The 18387-nt window shown below is 46.3% G+C and overlaps 1 protein-coding gene and 1 non-coding gene across 2 annotated transcripts in view; one reads left to right on the forward strand and one right to left on the reverse strand.

Moving 5' to 3' along the window:
- Nucleotides 1–561: 561 nt before the first annotated feature.
- Nucleotides 562–18387, reverse strand: part of Rbm28 (RNA binding motif protein 28) — a 39349-nt gene continuing 21523 nt past the window's right edge. Inside the window, exons 13-19 of the mRNA XM_021659894.2 lie at nucleotides 18199–18263; nucleotides 15979–16137; nucleotides 13212–13361; nucleotides 12867–12941; nucleotides 9537–9790; nucleotides 9256–9361; nucleotides 562–6326 (exon numbers count right to left, since the gene is read on the reverse strand). Coding sequence (XP_021515569.1) covers nucleotides 6192–6326; nucleotides 9256–9361; nucleotides 9537–9790; nucleotides 12867–12941; nucleotides 13212–13361; nucleotides 15979–16137; nucleotides 18199–18263 — 944 coding nt within the window. The 3' untranslated portion in view covers nucleotides 562–6191. The remainder of the gene's footprint in view (nucleotides 6327–9255; nucleotides 9362–9536; nucleotides 9791–12866; nucleotides 12942–13211; nucleotides 13362–15978; nucleotides 16138–18198; nucleotides 18264–18387) is intronic.
- Nucleotides 1384–1490, forward strand: LOC132649785 (U6 spliceosomal RNA). The gene has a single exon (XR_009588302.1). It is a non-coding gene; the product is annotated as a U6 spliceosomal RNA (small nuclear RNA).

Below are 18387 nucleotides of genomic sequence, written 5' to 3' on the forward strand. Positions count from 1 at the left end.
GGTTTCTTTTGATATCAAGGCATCTTAGTACATTGCAACATAGTCGGTGTGCTAAGGAGAGCCTGTAGGAAAGGGTTGAGTGTCCACAGGTTTCACCTGGCTGGGTCAACTCTCTTCTCAAAAACCCATGCACATGTCCGGGGCTAACCTCAGAAAGCCGGGCCCAGTGCTGCAATGCACCCCTGGCAAATAACTCAATGGAACAAAGCACTTTTCCCCCCTGAGGAGCTGCAGATCCAAACCGGGGGCTTGGGATACCACTGAGCTACACTCCAACCCAACAGAACAGTCTTCAGTCTTGGGGGATAGGCAGAACACTAATACGATGAGAAAAAGAGAAGTAATGCCCACAGCAGTGGGCTGGCCAAAGGCAGATCCAGCGAGAGCAGAAGACAAGGGTCCTCAGGCCACCTGTGGAGGCATGTGCCCGAAACCCGAGCACTGGGAAGGCTGATGCAGGAGAATCGTATGTTCTAGCCAGCCTGACCTACACAATAAGATCCTAAATAAAATGGGCTTACAGTACTGTTGCTTCAATGCTTAAAAAGAGAATATCTGGGATTAAAATGTATGCAATAAGTTTATTGTAATTTTACAGTTTCATAAAATTTTAATTTTTAAAAAATATGCTATATACAATTTACACATAATAATATACAATGTTTTTCATTGAAACTTCTGCATAATTGGCCGGTTTTGACAGGATGCCTTTGCCATTTGCCACTCTTGTGTCTGCAGGGAACCTCTGGGTGCAACTCATCCTTGATGCAACACCATCAGACAAATGTCTGGTTCCTACTGCCCTAAGCAGTCACTCAAGTCACTGAGTGACATGGCTACTGGCCAGGAGAGGACATGTAAAGTGGTTCAGAGTTGATTTACCTTCTGGAAGAAAACCTCAGGAGCTCCTCCCACTGATGGGTTCAGAATGGAAGTACCATCCAGGGTGCCCCTGGCATAGGGCTGCCATCTCAGCCGCTGTCCCACAAAGGGCAAGACACATGCCTCCGGGGGCACTGGCCAGCATGCCTGCCTCCTCGTGCTGATTGGGTGAGCTGTTCATTTTCTTGGTGTAAAGCTCACTCTCCTCCACCCCGCCCCGAAACAGGGTCTCTTTGCATAGTCTGGCTGTCCTGGACTCCCTTTGTAGACCAGGCTGGCCTTGAACTCAGAGATCTGCCTGCCTCTGCCTCCTGAGTGTTAGGAGTACAGGCGTGCGCTACTGCAGCCAGCCATAAAGCCCATCTTTGAAATAACTAAGCCTCTACTGTTCCCAGAAGCCCGGTGCTTTCGCGTTAGGGGACCAGGCTCCGGACCTCAGGCCATGCGTGGTCTGATGTGCTTTCACAGCATCCTCCCCAACTGGATTAGAACACAAAGACAGTGCTCGCTTCGGCAGCACATATACTAAAATTGGAACGATACAGAGAAGATTAGCATGGCCCCTGCGCAAGGATGACACGCAAATTCGTGAAGCGTTCCATATTTTTTTTTTTATCCTTCAGGTTATTAAAAGTCATCTTCATATGTTCTGAAAAAAAAAAAAAAAAAAAAAGAACACAAAGACAGCGTGATTCCTGTGGGAGCATGCACGGCTCAGCTTTACTCTCTCATGGCTGAAGTGGATGTATTTGGCAGGCCCAGAGAAGAAGAAAAGGAAAAAGGAGAGCTGGGGAGACTGACTCAGAGAAGAGACATTTGACAGTTACTTGGCGCTGAGCTGCCTGTGTTCGGCCCTCACCATCTAGCTCTGGGTGACAGGAAGATAGAATTGGACAAGCTCTTCGGACAAATTAAACAACATCTAAAGGAGGTGCTGGTAGACAGGGGCCCAGCCAACAGTGTAAGAGAGAAAGAAGAAATGCTGTTTTCAAAGTACCTAATACAGAGGGAATAAGACTGAGTAAGAGGAGAAAACAGACACACACACACTACATACTCAGCCTGTGAGCACTATCTTCATTATTGTTCACTTCTTACTCAGGTTTTACTGACATCACTTTAGAGAATGGTTCTGCCATCCTCCACACGCCCGGCTATGCCTTGGATCGACCCCGAGAGCTCACAGGAGTATACAAGCCTCTGCTATGACTAAATCCATGTTAGGCACTGGGGTCTGTATGAAAACATAAACTATAACTCTTGCTTTCAAGGACAAAGATGGTGTCCCCACCCTATGTCCAGGTGAGTGTTCAAGGCAGATGGTGCAGCGAAGGCACCTGCTCGATGACAGCCCTGGACAGCGCAGACGTGTCGTCTATTCAGGGACAACCAGACTCAACGCTTATCAACACACTACATTCAGGATGAACCAAAAGGTCTTTTTGGAAACTTAGTAGTTTCCTTCTCAGAACTGGTTCCCAGAAGTGTCCACCAGCCTACCCAGTTTACTCCTTCTTCATCAACCTGCCTCCAGCCAGGGTCTGCAGCCAATCACAGCTCCGAATCAGAAGCCAAGTAGATAATCTGTGTGCATGACAGCTACAGTAGTCAACAAGAAATCTGAAAATCTACTCCCTGGCTCTTACCAAGTCAGTTAGAGGTGAGTGGAAAGCGGGGGCGGAGATGAACTAAATACAAACTTGTCTCAGCATCCTGCAGTGCCATGCCAGCATGGATTTAGTCATGGAAGAGCTGTCTGCAAACAAGTGAGGGAATGTTCCAGGTTGTATGAGCACACTTGCTCCTCATATGGCAAAAGTGACCAGTACTTGTCACACATGCCACTGTGAGCTGAAATGATATCAAGCAGGAAACTGGCTAGTGAGGGCAGCCAGAGAGCCGAGACTGCAGGTGTATGTGTCCTAGGCTGACTCAGCATCTGTGCTCACTGTAGTAAAGCTGACCATCCGTCTCCCCAGACAACTGAAGGCCAAATGGATGAGAAGAAGCTCTTTGGAGCCTTGAGGTTCTGGGCTCTAAATTATAACCAGGAAAACTTCTTTTCAAGATAAAAACATCCAGGCAGTGGTGACGCATGCCTTTGATCCTACCACTTGGGAGGCAGAGGCAGGGGGATCTCTGTGAGTTCTAGGACAGCCAGAGATACATAGATAAAACAAAACAAACAAAAGACCAAAGCATAAAAGCATGCTTGGTGTTGGAGGTTGGTGTGATGGGTGTTACTGGCCCTTAAGATCTGATTACACCCATCCTTGTTGTGTAAACCTGCCTTAGACATGCCTGATTGGCTGATTAAATGGCCTATACCTGGGCAGGGCAGAACAAGGCAGGCATAGCTGAAGTTCCCAGGCTTTTGGGTTCAAGAGAATCAGGGGAAATGAATAGAAAGGAAGAGAAGGAGGATGCCACAATGGGTTATCTTGGAGAAGAAACCACATAGGCTAGGAGAAAGGACTCAAATCATCATGTGGAAAGGCCCAGATGAAGAATACAAGCAGGTATTCATAAGATTATGATTATGGATAGAAGATAGTTGAGATGAGCATGATTAATGCGATGCCATCGGATGGGCCTGAGAGGTAAAGGGTGAGGTAGAAATATCTGCCCGGCCCAAGGTAAATAAGGCTATTATAAATCTGACAGGTGTCTGTGTCTTATTATTTGTGATAGCAGGTTAAATAATGCTGCCGTGATAATGTTAGGGCTAATAATAAACACTATATAGCCCAACATTCATTTTTTATTTACTATGACACTTGGAAATATAGCTGTGTGTCACTTAACATTTCAGTCAATGAAGGACACCATGGCATTGGTCCCAAAAGATTGTATTACTAGCCATCCTGGTTTGTCTAAGCACGATCTGTGACACGCACAAAAGGGAGAAGATGGACTGAAGAAGCAGGTCTGAGGAGCCCCATTGTTCAGACATGTGACTGTCTCTCAAGGAAGCACGTGCTCTAGGATTCTAGAAGAAACCATGGTTCTTGTTTCTACAATAGCTGAAACGTATTCCCTGCCACAGGCTCACTACAGAGCAGGAACTCAAAACCCTATCTAAGGAAAAGTAAGGCCCACAAAAGGCTGCCTACGGTAAGATTCTCCTCTTAGAGCGCTAACCTCTGAGCCAGCCCAGCGAGTGCACAACCAAACAAGAAAAGACAGATGAAACTTGGTCATTCTCACTGTGACCTTTAGTCTTGGATGCTAACACAAATGCTTGCTCTTATTCACCAAGCAATGTGGAAGTCAGCCCTCACGCTAATTGAGAAACACGCGTCTGGAAAGGGAAGCACGATTTCCCCTACATTGCCACCCGCATGGCAAGAGGCCGAGGAGCTGCCTGAGGAGCCCCAGGGAAGATGTCTCAAAGAAGACACCATATATGGAGTCTGGTCATTGAGAAACAGGATAACTCGTCCTCAAAGCACTTAAAGAACTGTGCAATAGCTTTCCAAGCAACTGACTGATGTTTTAACACACAGTGTTGCTAAAGAGAAATATCTGGACTAGGAGAATCTGGCAATAATCTCTAAAAAAACAGCAATTTTTTGTAATGCTAAATGTTAAGATACATTTTCAAATATTAGGGGTATACGTGCACTGGAGGAAAGGCGTCTGGCAAGCAGACCGAGTAGGCTAAGGGAGAACAGATCAACTGACAGGCAGGTTGTGGCCATTCTGACACTCTCTGTGGGGCGCCTACCCCGTCCCTAGGACAGATGTATTGCTGGGGACTTGTAAGAATGTTCAACCTCCTGTCACTGTCTCCAACTGATCCTAAAGACAGCACCTGGCCTGGGATACCTCTAAAGCATCTGTTTTCATGATTTCTCCTTCGCTACCTCTAGAACATCAAGGGCACTACGCGGTTTCCAAGATACTACCATGAAACAGCTCTATGCCTGGCTCAGCAATGTTCTGGGAGGGATCCTTTAAAGCAATGCATTAGGACAAGGACACAGGCTGACCTACATTCTCAGCCTTCTCTTTTCTATGGACTACCATCGCTCCTTTTCCTTTCTTATTTTTCCCATTCAGTAATTACTTATTCCATACCCACTATGTGCCAGAGTTGGTAACCGGACATATCTGAGTAAGGGCGGACAAGAGAAAATCTCTCAGAGCAGTTTTAACAGGCAGACAATTGTGGATGGTGATTAGTACCAGGAGAAAGCAAACAGGCACGAGAATCCAGTTAGGAGTAGGGAAGGAGGTAAGAGCCCTACTTCAGCTACCCGGGGAAGCACCAGCAGAGCTGATGGCTCAGTGGGGATCTGAGAGACAGAAGATCCCAAGGAAATGCTCCCAGGCCACAGGGACAGACACGAGGCTCTGGGGTGGCAGAATCAATCGACTCCACATCTTGCATCAACGTGTACAGTGCAGGGATTTGTTTGCCTCTACTGACTTTCCTCTTTCACAATGGCCCAATTTTCACACGTCGGGTCCTTGTGGACCTTGACTCTGTAATAGTCCCACCCTCTGCCCCAGCTTTCTTTAGAAAAGAGGAAGAACGGTAAGAGCAATCTTCAGAAGGCATGTAGGGCAGGGAACAACCAGGACAACATGTAAATTCATTATTTAGTATGATTAATCTGATACTCTCCCACACCTGGGCCCTTAGTTTAGCGCCTCATGCTCACTGCGCTGCCCACCGCAGGCCCTGGGGAATACATCTGGATCACCCTTGGTCGGGTGGCCAGCCGGCCGCTCCCCTCCAGGGGCAGACACTGCTCAGGTGCTGCTTGGGGCCAGGCCACTGCCGTCAGCTGTTTGCATTTGTCCCCCATACAGAGACCATAGTATGTAGCTCTTCTCTGTTCTTAGCTCTTGCTGACTACGTAACCAAATTAAAAATGTTCAAAGGGTTTATTTAGAGAGAAAAAAAAAACCACCTCATAAATAATGTATTTTTGTATATTAAAAACGAGACCCATCCAACCCATCCAAAAAGTTAGTTCCTCATTTACAGACTCCATAACAAAATACCCACCTTTCAAATTCAGTACTCCAAATCACTTTGTTACAATAGTCTCCATTTGAGAAGAGAAGAGAAGTGAGGTGCAATTACACACACAGCAGTAACATGGGCATGTTGCAAGAACGCCATAGTGCTTTTCAGGTGTTCCTTTGTGCTACCCAACCCCACACTGGAGAAGGAACAAGAGTGTACACAACCCACAGAGACAGCAGCGGGGGCTATCAGCTGGGGTCCTCTTCCTTTAGCGAAAAGCATGGCTTTCTTGCAGTGAAAAACACGGCTTTCTTACAGTCTGCAGGTGGCATCAACTATCGAACCATTTGCTTCTCTTCATAAGGGGCGCTCCTTTAGAAGGGCCCAACAGCTTCTGCTTATATTGTTCGACCAGCCGGTTGAAGTGGGCTTCTGCCTTATTTTCCTTAGCTTTTTTCTTAGGGGCCTGTGAAGGAGAGGAGACACAGACAAGCATTTTTTTCCCTCTCCCTTCCTTCTTTCCTTCCTTCCCTCTTGCTTTCTTGCCTTCTTACCTGTCTGCCTGAAACTCAGTATGTGATAGAGTATGATCTTGAACTCCTGACCCTTATTTCTCCTCCTTCCAGATGCTACCACCATGCCTAGTAAATTTCAAACTTATTGTAAGGCTACCCAAACATAAAATAAGGAGGTACAAAGACCATGCTCACAGGAAAACGAGTTCCTGAGAATACCCTCGTTTGGACAGTCATAAGAATTCCACTTAGGAAACTTCAAAGATTCGATCTCTACACTATAAGATACCTAGTCAGAAAATTCCCAGAGACAGACTTGAGTAGGACAGGACGCTAATGACTCTCTTACCCTTAAAGGGCAGGGTAATAAAAGCTTGACCTCAAATGCTCCAGAGCGCAGGACGAGGGGCTGGAGAGATGGCTCAGAGGTTAAGTGCACTGGCTGGCCCAGAGGATCCGGGTTCTAGTCCCAGCACCACAATGCATCACACAACCACCTTAACTCCAGACCTAGGGGAGTCAAAGCCCTCTCCTGGTCTTGGTGGACCCCAGCACGCCTGCAGTATACAGACGTACACGCAGGCAGAATACCCTTACATGTAGAAGAATGCTTGTAATTGTTGAGAAAAAAAAAAAAAAGCGCAGAACCAACAGGACCATTTTGTTCTATTACAAATAGAGCTCCTTTGGGAAATAAATATGCCAGAAACTAAAAAAGAAACATGACAGATGGGCCTAGAAAGCAGCACTACCAAAGACAGACAAGGTCATTTCAGAAGGACACAGGAGCTGATCCGAAGACACTTCCGTTGGTGTAGACAGGACAGAATAATGACTGTATTTGGTTAAAACAGAGAGTTATATAAAAATTGGAAATTTTTTTAACACTACTATATAAAAATAAATATGTATATATGTATATACGTATATACATATACTGTTATATTAGTGTTATAAAATATTGATACACTAGTGTTATAAAATGTTTTTATATAATAGTGTTATAAAAATAATATGTATATATGTATAGGGGTGTGTGTGTATATATATATATATATATATATATATATATATATATATATATATATATACATTTGCCACCAGAGCAGGTTGGTACGGTAATAATTCACTACTCTGTAAACTTGATATACCAAGAAGGGGAAGCAAAAGAAGAAATCAATTATCTAAACTTGCCTTTCCTATATATTAAGAGTCTTCTTCCTATAATTTTTTTTTTTAATGTGCATTGATGTTTTGCCTGTATGTCTGTGTGAGAGTGTCAGATCTTGGAGTTACAGACAGTTGTGAGCTGCCATGTGGGTGCTGGGAATTGAACCTGGGTCCCCTGGAAGAAAAGCCAGTGCTCTTAACTGCTGAGCCATCTCTTCAGCCCCTTTCTAGAATTTTTAGAACACTATTTTTAAGTGCAAAAAGGCTGACTGAATTTATCACTATTCTGTAACCTGCACTGAACTAACAGGTGTATATGACAATCCATAGGTGTTAAAACCAAAGGTGAGCAGCTAGGGCACAGCCCAACAGCAGAGCACTTTCCTTCCTTCCTTCCTTCCTTCCTTCCTTCCTTCCTTCCTTCCTTCCTTCTTTTTTGTTTTTCTCTGCGTAGCCTTGGCTGTCCTGGTTTTGCTGTGCAGACCAGGCTGGCCTCGAACTCACAAAGTGCCTGCCTCTGCCCTGCTGGGATTAGAGGTGTACACCCCCACACCCAGCCAGCAGAGCACTTTCTAAGCATGCGAAAGGCCTTAGGTTTGATCCCTAGCACTGAAAATTCAAAAACAAAACAAAAAAAAGTAACTCAAAAGCTGGTGGGGTTTTGTAAATGATAATGTGGACAATTCTGACACCTCCTGACTGAGCTTGGCATTACTAACAGTAAACACCTGAAATACAGCACTGAACACCTGTGCTGGGAGACACTCGCCACCCAGGAAGAACACGAATCCATTATACTCTGGACCTAAGTACCGGATGACAGGCAATACATGGTGGGTGTCACGGAGACAAGGAACGTGATACTGTAAAGAAGTGCGTGGCTGAATTCAACATGAAACACATCCTCAAGGACAAATGACCTGCTCCTCCAAATTAACAGCACAACAAAGAAGAATGTGGAGAGAGACTAAATACCACAGAATGAAGAGAGGGAGTAACAAATAATGGAAATGTAATGTGTGAACTTTGTTAGCACCCCAACTGGTACTAGCCAAAAGTAAACAAACAAACAAACAAAACAAAACAAAACCATTTTTAAGGCAATTGGGAGAGTTTTAATAAGGGCTACATATTAGAAGGCATAAAGAGCTTTTGATTAATCTCAACAGATATGGTAATGACACTGTGTGTGTGTTTGTGTAGACTCAACCGTTACAGATGTAGTCTGAAGGTCCTCTTCTTTTTTTTTTAAGATTTATTTATTATGTATACACTGTTCTGTCTGCATGTACACCTGTGCACCAGAAGAGGGCAGAAGATCTCATTACACATGGTTGGGAGCCACTATATGGTTGGTGGCAATTGAACTCAGGATCTCTGGAAGAACAGCCAGTGCTCCTAACCTCTGAGCCATCTCTCCAGCCCCCATGTCTGAAGTTTTTCTGGGCAATCTACTTCTTGAAACATATTTACATGTAAAGAAGGATTTGCTTTCACACAGTCTAGTGAGGGGAGAACAGGCACAGGAAACAGGAAGCACACACCAACTGCTCAAAAGCTTGACAAGACATGTGGGCTTACTTCCTCTCTACTTTGACTGCTGTACCTCCCCCTCTGAAGAGCTGCAGCCTGCATGGGGAACCTTACCTCCCACTCTGTCCAGAAAGCGTGCTCTCTGCTCAGCCCCAAACCACACCCCATAGCACTCACCTGCAGGGAGGAAGCTAACCGTTGCTGCTGCCTTTGCTTCCGCTGGCCTGTCTGGACCTTCGGCTTCTTAGAAGGAAGGGACTTCACCTTGCCTTTGTCCCGCAGCCTGAAATGAGACAGCCAGGTAAATGCCACACGGGACCCTTTCTCTGTTACTGCTGAGCCCTCACTGATCACCACCCACAGGGGAAGGGGCACCACGCCCCTCTGCCCAAGCAAACATATCAAGACAAAATCGCACGAAGATGCACCTTGCTCCACACGGCTCTCCGGCACCTCACCTAATTTTGGGGCCTCGGTGTGAAGGGAGCGCCAGGACCTTTCTTCTCTTCTTCCCATCAGGCAGCTCCACGTGCTCCACTTCAGCCTTGGTCTGGAACCCTGCCCACGATGTGGGGCCGGCCTTCCCTTTCTGCTCCCCAGAAGCCTTACTTTGCTCCTGCGTGGCACTCTGAGCTGCTCGCTGCTGCTCCTTGCCAAGTTCTTCTTGCTCCTTTTGGGGCTTACTGGTTCCAGGCTTAGAGCCCATCTTTTGCTGCATAAGACAAGAAATCGCCACCTGGTTTCTGCATGAAGTCTACTCAGTGGAAATACTCAGCAGAGGAGGAGCCTGGCACGAGCTCGGTAAAAGAGGAACTGGCCCCCCACATAGCCAGAGACAGAAAAGAAGACACAAGTAGTTTATAAGCACTGTCTGCTAACAGATAGCTACGAGGCAGGGGACACACACACAACAGAAAAAGGCAGTGAGCAGCAGCCCAAGACTCAAAAGCCAGAAAGAAGGGACAACTGTCGAAGGTGAAACATAGGCCAGGCATGGCAACCACACCTAAAATCCTAGGCACTTGAAAGGAAGGAATGGATTGGGAGTTTGAGGGCAGCCTGGGGAACATGAGACCTGTTTCAAAAGACACCTGCTTCCCAAAGGTGAGGGAAACAACAGCAAAAGAAACAAAACAAAGCAACTACTTAATAGGATATGGCTAGGAAATTCTCAAGACCAGCTTCAGGCATTCAGCCACAGATCTAAGGGCTGAGAGAAAACCATCAAAACAAAGAACCCCAAACTCCACAACCAGATTTTCCACTCTGCGGTAAACCATGTAGCCAGGAAAAAGATAACATGAGGTCACTGACGTTCCAAAAGACAAAATTACCAATCTAGAATGCTCTACCCAATGAAATTATCTTTCACACAAGTGAAAGAAACTTTCTCAGATGTAAAAAGAAAAGAATAAATAAATAAATAAATAAATAAATAAGACTGTTTCTAGGAAATCTGCTTTACAAGAAATGTAAAAGAAATTCCTCCAGAGAACAGAAATGGTGTAGATTAAAAACCTACAACATGAAGAAGGGAAAAGCATCAGCACAAGGTCAGTGAAGTAAGGAAGGCAAAGAGACACCAGAGCTTCAGCTGCAAGCATAAGGGTGTTGAAGGCTTATTGGCACTCAAGTGCGGGGCGGAGGGTGGTGGGTGAGGGGGTTATTCAAGAATATCAGTGTAAGAATGAGTATCTGTTATTTTGCCCTTTCAATTTTAATCTAGATAAGCTGATCCAATCAGAATTTATTAAATGTCTACTATGCACCAGTCTGTTTGTAAGTGGTAAATATACAGTTGCAAACACCGAAATGTTTGCTTTTAGGATTCCTAGTCTGGTGGAGAGAAGACAGGTGGTGTGAATGAAAGGTCCTCCACAGGCTTCTGTGTTTGAGCGCTTGGTCCCCAGTTGGTGGTGCAGTTTGGGGAGGTCTGAAAGAGATACACCAGGAAGCGCAGGCGTTTAGAGTTCCCAGCCTTGCCCTGCTTCCAGCGGGCTCTCTTTGCTTTGGGCTTGCAGCTGAGGATGTGATCTCTCAGTCTGCTCCTCTGTGGCCATCCCCGTTTCTTGCTGCCATGACTCCCTGCATGATGGGCTCATATTCCTTTGGAAGTATGAGCCCAAATAAACTAACTCTTCCTTCCCGAAGCTGCTTTTGGTCAAGGTATTTTATCATAATAATAGCTAATACAAGACACATACATAAAACAAAAATAATCAAGTAAGTTGATGAAAGCCTGAGTAATAAGGGCTTATCTGAGTGTGGGAAGGTTCATTTATTCTGAAAAAGGACAGTGAGAAGTAAGTATCCTTATGAGTCAAGAGAAAGGGCCACTTTTATTTGTTTGTTTGTTTGTTTTCAAGACAGGTTTCTCTTGGCTGTCCTGGATTTGCTCTGTAGACCATGCTGGCCTCAAACTCACCAAGATCCTCCTGTCTCTGCCTCCTAGAGTGCTGGGATTAAAGGTGTGCATGACCACTTCCATAGTTAAAGTGCAGTGTGAACATAAGACAGGGAATAAAGAATTCAAAGAACACGTGTGTAGCTTCAGAAACACCCCTGAAGCAATGGCTAAAGGCAGTCCTGTCACCTGTAAAAAGCTAGCAAGCACAGGGTGAGGCCCCAGATTCTCTGAGGAAGGGCACAGATTTTGCCACTGCTACCACTCATCTGTTCATCACTCACGCTTTTAGTACACACCAAACACTATGAATGAACGCTCTCTACACGGGCTAACTTTAACAGAGTGCTGATGAGTGCTGGACGAATTATGGACCTCAAATTACTGGTGTGTCTCAAGGGAAGATGGGTAAGCCAGCTGACTGCAAGCTGGGCAGAGGTGTACCCGCTCCTAGAGTCCTGCTTAGCCGAGGAATGCAGACATCACTAAGCCATTTCACACACTGAGGATCAGAGAAGTAACCTGCCAGGAAACAGACAGCTAAGAAAGCAGCAAGCGGGGCTGCAGCGATGGCTCAGAGGTTAAGAGCGCTTCTACTTGCTGCTGTTCTCCCAAAGGTCCTGAGTTCAATTCCCAGCAACCACATGGTGGCTCACAACCATCTAGACTGGCACCCTCTTCTGACATGCAGGTATATATGAAGACAGAATATTGTATAAGTAATAAATATTAAAAAGAAAAAACAAACAAGCAAGCACACAGCTCCTGATCGTCCCTCCACAAACTGAAAAGGGTCTAACCCAAGCGGTTGGGAGAGTCTGGGTTCAAGGCAAGCTTGGACAACAAGGGGGACCCTACATCACAGGACGACGATGGCTCTGCAGCTTAACCTTGGCTCCACACCGTGCAGGGACCCACAGTGGGCCACAACACTGGTTTCCCTCCTCCTTCCCTTCTCCTACGCAGCTCTCAGGACAGGGACCACAGAGGAAAACAGCACCAGCAGAGTCTTAAGAAACTGAATAAAATCCTACTTAGCAGAAGCACAACTGAAAAAATGGAAGTCTAATTAAGTCCCTTAAAACAAACCAGCCAACCAGCTGCAAAGCTGGGCAGCACGACACACACCTTTAAGCCCCGCAATCAAGCAGAGGGATCTCTGCAGTTCTGGGTTAGCAGAGCTACAGGGTGAGATCCTGTCACAAACGACCAGGACGAAACAAGCAAGGGCCAGGAAGATGGCTCACCCGATGGCATGAGTTCAACCCCAGGACACACACCGTAGAGACAGAATCAGCCTCCCCAGTTGCCTTCTGACTGCAGGGGCCATGGCCCAGGCACCCAGGTGCACACACACAGTCAGACAGACACTCAGGCTCAGTACCAGGCTGCGCTGCATCCTCAGCTCCTTCACTCTAAGTTTCCTTCGGTCTTCTAAAGAGAACTCCACGATCGGTCTCTGCCGGAGGAAGACAAGGCATCATTCATAAACTTGGTAGCGTGTGGATGCAACAGACCCAGCTGCCCCCCCCCAACTGTGTGAACCCTGAGGCTGCACCCCTCGTCTTCTCTACAGGCCAGCTCTGCAGTCTGTCCAGCCTGAGCTCTTACAGGTGTCTATCTGCCCACCCCACCCGCCCACCTGGCACTCTCTCCCACCATTCAAATGTCAGGGACAATGGGCAGTTCAACTCTCAGAAAATGGCTCTCTCTGGAGGACAAGACTCACCTTCTGAGGTCCAAAGATTTCCGGGTTGTTGTTGATGTGGCGGAGGGCTCTGAGGGCATGCTCATGCTTCTGAAACTCTGCAAAGGCATAGCCCAAGGACTGGCCCTTCGTCTTTCCATTGACGGCTTTAAGGTCCCGCATCACTCTACACTATCAGAGAAACAAATAGACAGACAAACAGCGGTTATGAATAAGAAGTGAAAACTTCCAGGGGAATGTATTTTATTTGAGATTTTTTTTAATCTTGCATATACGTGCGTGGCTACGTGTGTGCGTGTCCCTGGAGCTGGACTTGGAAGCAGTGTAAGCCGCCAGACATGAGTGACAGAAACCAAAATCAGGTCCTCTCCAGAGGCAACGTGTGCTCCTGACCAGGAAGCCACCTCTCTTCGGTGCCCCAAGGAAAATGTATGATACTTAACTGCTCATAACACTCAGAACGAAGAGATGCATGAGTCCTTTGCTCGCCAGCAAGTTACTGTTGAGAATGGGGAACTGCCCAAAGATTCCATCACTGAAGAGAGCCCCCAGGAAGAAAATAAATGGAGATGAGGAGAACGACCTGATGGCTGCAGGTGAGGAAGATGCATCTGACAAGAGAAAGAGCATCTCTGCCCTCCATGATAAGTCTCAGAACACAGCAAGGTTCACTCTCCTGGTTAGAGTCAGAAGCCGTTTGGTACACACTTTTCTCTAAATGTCTAGGTAAGATACAGTAAGTATCCTAGAGTCATGAGGAACACAGAAGATGGCCTGAGAAGATGCACTCCTTATCCAACACTCTCCCAGAACCACTGTTCTTCTGTAGTGGAGTGATCCAAGTAAGGACACTTGAACACTACAGCCGTGCACAGACAGCTCTACTCTGTCCCCTGCTGAGGCTGAAAAGAAGAATCATTCTTTACTTCAGGATTCTTTCACTCAAGACGCCATCCAAGCCATCTTACTGAGATACAGTACTGACACAAACACAGGGATTAAGGGAAATAAAAATAATGTAATGCTCTTGTCATGATTTCTGGGGAGACGTGAACAAACATCTACTTACTCAAGGTAAAGACAGACCAAGGTAAGGGTGCCACAAAGTCCAGCTGCGAACAATGGGGCTTCCTGGGTTCACTTACAGAAGCAGAAACGACGCAACGGCACCTGCATCACCAAGAGCCCAGCCTAGCATGGGTGAGAGCTCGCAAGCTGGACACCTGAGGTCCACTGCACCACCTGCAGCACTCAACAGGTCTCTGCCCTACCACACAGCTGGGCTGCTCTTCCAGCCTAGCCTCTTCTAGGAACCCAGCCTGTTTAAGAGGCCCTCTCAGCAGTCTTTACTGCTTGTACATGCCTGAGGAATGAGAGGCCTAGTGCATCTGCTCAGTTTCAGGGACTTCCTGAGCCTCTGAGGAATTGTTTACTTCTTAGTTTTACCAACTGAACTTCCTTCAAGATGGAGGTTTTATCTTGGAGGAAAGTTACATAACCAATACACACATTGTACGATGTACAGAAGTGCACTGAACTGTAATGGGTTCAAAATGAGTGCACACTAATACTTGTGGGTACTCAGTGCTAACAGTATTGTCAGACATGTTCTGACCTGGTAATGTGCTCTCGTGTTGTTTCCTCAATTTCAAGGAAAACGTGTTAAAGAGGCTTCTAGGGGATTAGCCTACAGTTTATGGCGATGACAGCAAAGCGCACCTAAAATGCTGGCACTGATGTTTTAAAAAGTGAAGATCCATGGATTCTGCGAAGCGCTACCCCTGGGACTGGGGACAATAAGATAATATTTACCCTCAAAGGGCTCAGTCTGTCTGGAGAAACAACCAACAGTGTCAGGTCAGTACAACAGTAAGGAGTTCAGGAGACAGAGCTGAAGCAAGTGCGAGTGTGAACCCAGAGCTTCTAATCCAACTGACGGCACAAGGTCCCCTGTGCTTACCACGGGGTAATAAGAAGAACTTCACAGAGTTCAACGCTATTTTTAGGGCTATGGAGATGACACACGGGTAAAATGCTTGCCACATACACATGAGAACCTGGGTTCAGGTGCCCAGAACCCATGTAAGAGCTAGACATGATGGCGCACATCTGCAATCTCAATGCTTCTGTGCTGGGACGGGAAGAAACAATTCTGTGAAAACAGAAGCTCTAGAACAGTAAGCACGGGCACACATGAACAAGAGAGACCGCTCAAGCACCTTGGAGGGTGAGGCACCCCTCAAGTTGTCCTCTGACATTTACACATGTGCCCTGGTGGGCATGCTGTGCTCTCCTTTCCCTCCTCTCCTCTCCCCTTTCTTCCTCTCCCTTTCTCGCTCTCAAATGTCAGTTTGTGTGTGTGCATGCATGTGCCCTCGCACACACACACACACACACACACACGCACACGCACACACACACACACACACACACACGCACACGCGCACGCGCACACACACACACACACACACACACCATTCTTTCAGGAAACAAACACATAAATTGTGTTCTCTGCAACAGAATTCACATGACAACACTTATATAACACCAAGCATGCAGCAGGTATCGAAGAAATGCTTGCTAAATTAATTCATGACAGACATGTCCTCGCATTTAGCTGTAATTTAGTGAGACATGAAAGACAGTTCCCAAAAGAAAACAATAAAAACAAGAAAGCTGCCAAACTCAAATTTACATGATGTGTCCAAAAGAAAACCTGCTGACAAGTGGCACCACAGGCTGGAGAACACTCACGACTGCAAGCCGCGAACGGCGCGGCACCTCTCACCTCCTTAATGCAGACCCCCGTCTCTCCTCTCGTGGCAGCCAGCAGCAGCTTTCTTAGCTGTTTATCATCCACGGCCTTTGGGAGGTTGTGCAGGCAAAGCCTGGTCTGGGAGACAAAGATATTCTGATTCTTGAGTTTCTGATGTTTCAGCAGCTCAAACTGAGAAGGGAGAAAAAGACAAACTCTTAACATACAGTAGTCAGGAAGGCTCCTAGTTATCTAAAAGAAAAGAATCATAACCCCATCCATGGCCACAGATGCCTTACAATACCCAGCACAGAGAAAGGAAGGAAGGTTCAAGGGGGCAAGATGACCATGAACTTGAGTCAGTTTGGTTGATAAACCAAAAGGTCATCAACTGGAAAAGCCAAGTGACATTTTAAGATTCAAATTTTCATCCATAAAAATGAAACTGCAGATCAATATTTAACTCTCAGGACTGACATGAGGCCAAATGAAATTAAAACAAAACAAAACAAACAAACAAAAACAAGTAACAACAACACCCACATTGGTCAAGATGTGGCCTAGCACAAAATTTTATTTTGTTTTCTTTTCTTTCGAGACAGGGTTTCTCTGTACAGCCATGGCTGGGACTGGAACTTACTCTGTAAGACCAGGGCTGACCTCTAACTCAGAGAGCTCCCTGACTCTCCCTCCCAGTGCTGGGACTAAAGGCATGAGCTCCAGTCACCCTGTTTAACATTTTTTTTTTTTTTTTGAGACACGGTTTCTCTGTGTAGCCCTGGCTGTCCTGGACTAGCTTTGTAGATCAGGCTGGCTTCAAACTCACGGAGATCCGCCTGCTTCTTCCTCCCTGAGTGCTGGGATTGCAGGCGTGCACCACCACGCCCAGTTAAATCTTTGGCAACACTGAAGTCAGCATTTGTGCTCAGGCCCCGCCCACCCGACAACTGCAGGTGTCTAGCACTTCCTCCCTAAAGAAAGTAAACTGTCTCCATGCACAGAAATAACTCAGTAAGCTTAGCCAGCAATATTAGCTCTAAAATTCAGTATGTCTTACTGCACTGCTTCCCCAAGCACTGTAATAGCCAGATGTGCACTACTAAAAACATCAAGAGAACTGTTAGGATATCCATGCTGGGAGGACATGTTGCTTTTGCCTATTATTATAGTATCTTTTCTGCTCACCATCTCCTGAATGTTAAGGTTCCATAGGTGTTCTACAGCCTTACCATTCTAGGCTGGCATTTTATCCTTTGTTTTTTATTTCATTATCAGGTATGTGTATGTGTGTGACTTTGTACAAACTTGTGCGTGTGGTAGGGTGAAAACTCCGGTCACAGGGCTGGCTCAGTAAGCATTACCCACTGGGCCCCGCTGCCTCTCGCTGCCTTTTCATAGGTAAGCTTCGTGAGCTGGAGCACGGCACGGCTGGAAGAGCGCCTGCCTAGCACACACACCATCTGGAGGTCAGGCCTCAGCACTGTGCAACCTGGACATGATGCCTGCAATCCCAGTACACTGGAGGGAGAGGGTCAGAGCTACAGTGAGGTCAGCCTGAGCTACATGAGACTATGGCAAAACAACAACAAAAGTAAGTTATCTGACAAAGTAGCAAGGATGAGAACATCACTAAGGTGTCAGCTACAGTAGACACGCCTATAATATGAAGTTGTTCTACACTAATTGTATAATTCAGAGCTACTACCTCCTACCGAATGACATCTTGGCTACTCTTTCCAAAACCCACATTTCCTTCGTTTCCTAGTAAGCCCACCTACACAGCGTCTGTTCTGCTGTTCTACATTTATGCTAACAATTACATACAACCCCCTTCTCCACACCTACAGCATGATCTAGCAGCATGTCTCACCAAACACACACGAGTACTACAGAAACAAAGAATAAGACTGAGTTCGTTTTTTTACATTAAAAAACCCCAAAAAAAATTCTTTTTAAAGATTATTTATTATGTATACGGTGTTCTGCCTGCAGGCCATCTTCTCATGATAGATGGTTGAACTCATGACCTCTGGAACTCTGAGCCATCTCCCCAGCCTGCAAGACTGAGTTCTTACAAGGGGACTGAATACTGACACATCATTAAGAGTAACGTACAGTTACTTCTTCACCTGTGTGCTTCCAGCAGGGTGAAGTACTATCTTTATATATGGCTCTTCAAGAGCAAATGGAGTGTAATGGTCTCACTTAGGTAAGCCGGGCGAGAAGCTCAAGGCCGAGTTCCCAGCCACTCACCCGCTCGCGTTTGGCCATGTCTGCAGCGCTCACACCCTCGGCAGCCTTCGTCCCAGCACGGATCACTGGAGAAAGAGGGAAAAAGGCCAGGGTGTCACCAAGGGAATGCTCACTGAGCAACAGGAGGAATGTGAGCTGAATGATGCAAACTCTTTGTACAGGGCCCTAAGGACTGTGTTGGCCAGTTAG

This window comes from Meriones unguiculatus, chromosome 21 (genome assembly GCF_030254825.1).
Source record: "Meriones unguiculatus strain TT.TT164.6M chromosome 21, Bangor_MerUng_6.1, whole genome shotgun sequence".
Taxonomy (NCBI): Eukaryota; Metazoa; Chordata; class Mammalia; order Rodentia; family Muridae; genus Meriones; species Meriones unguiculatus.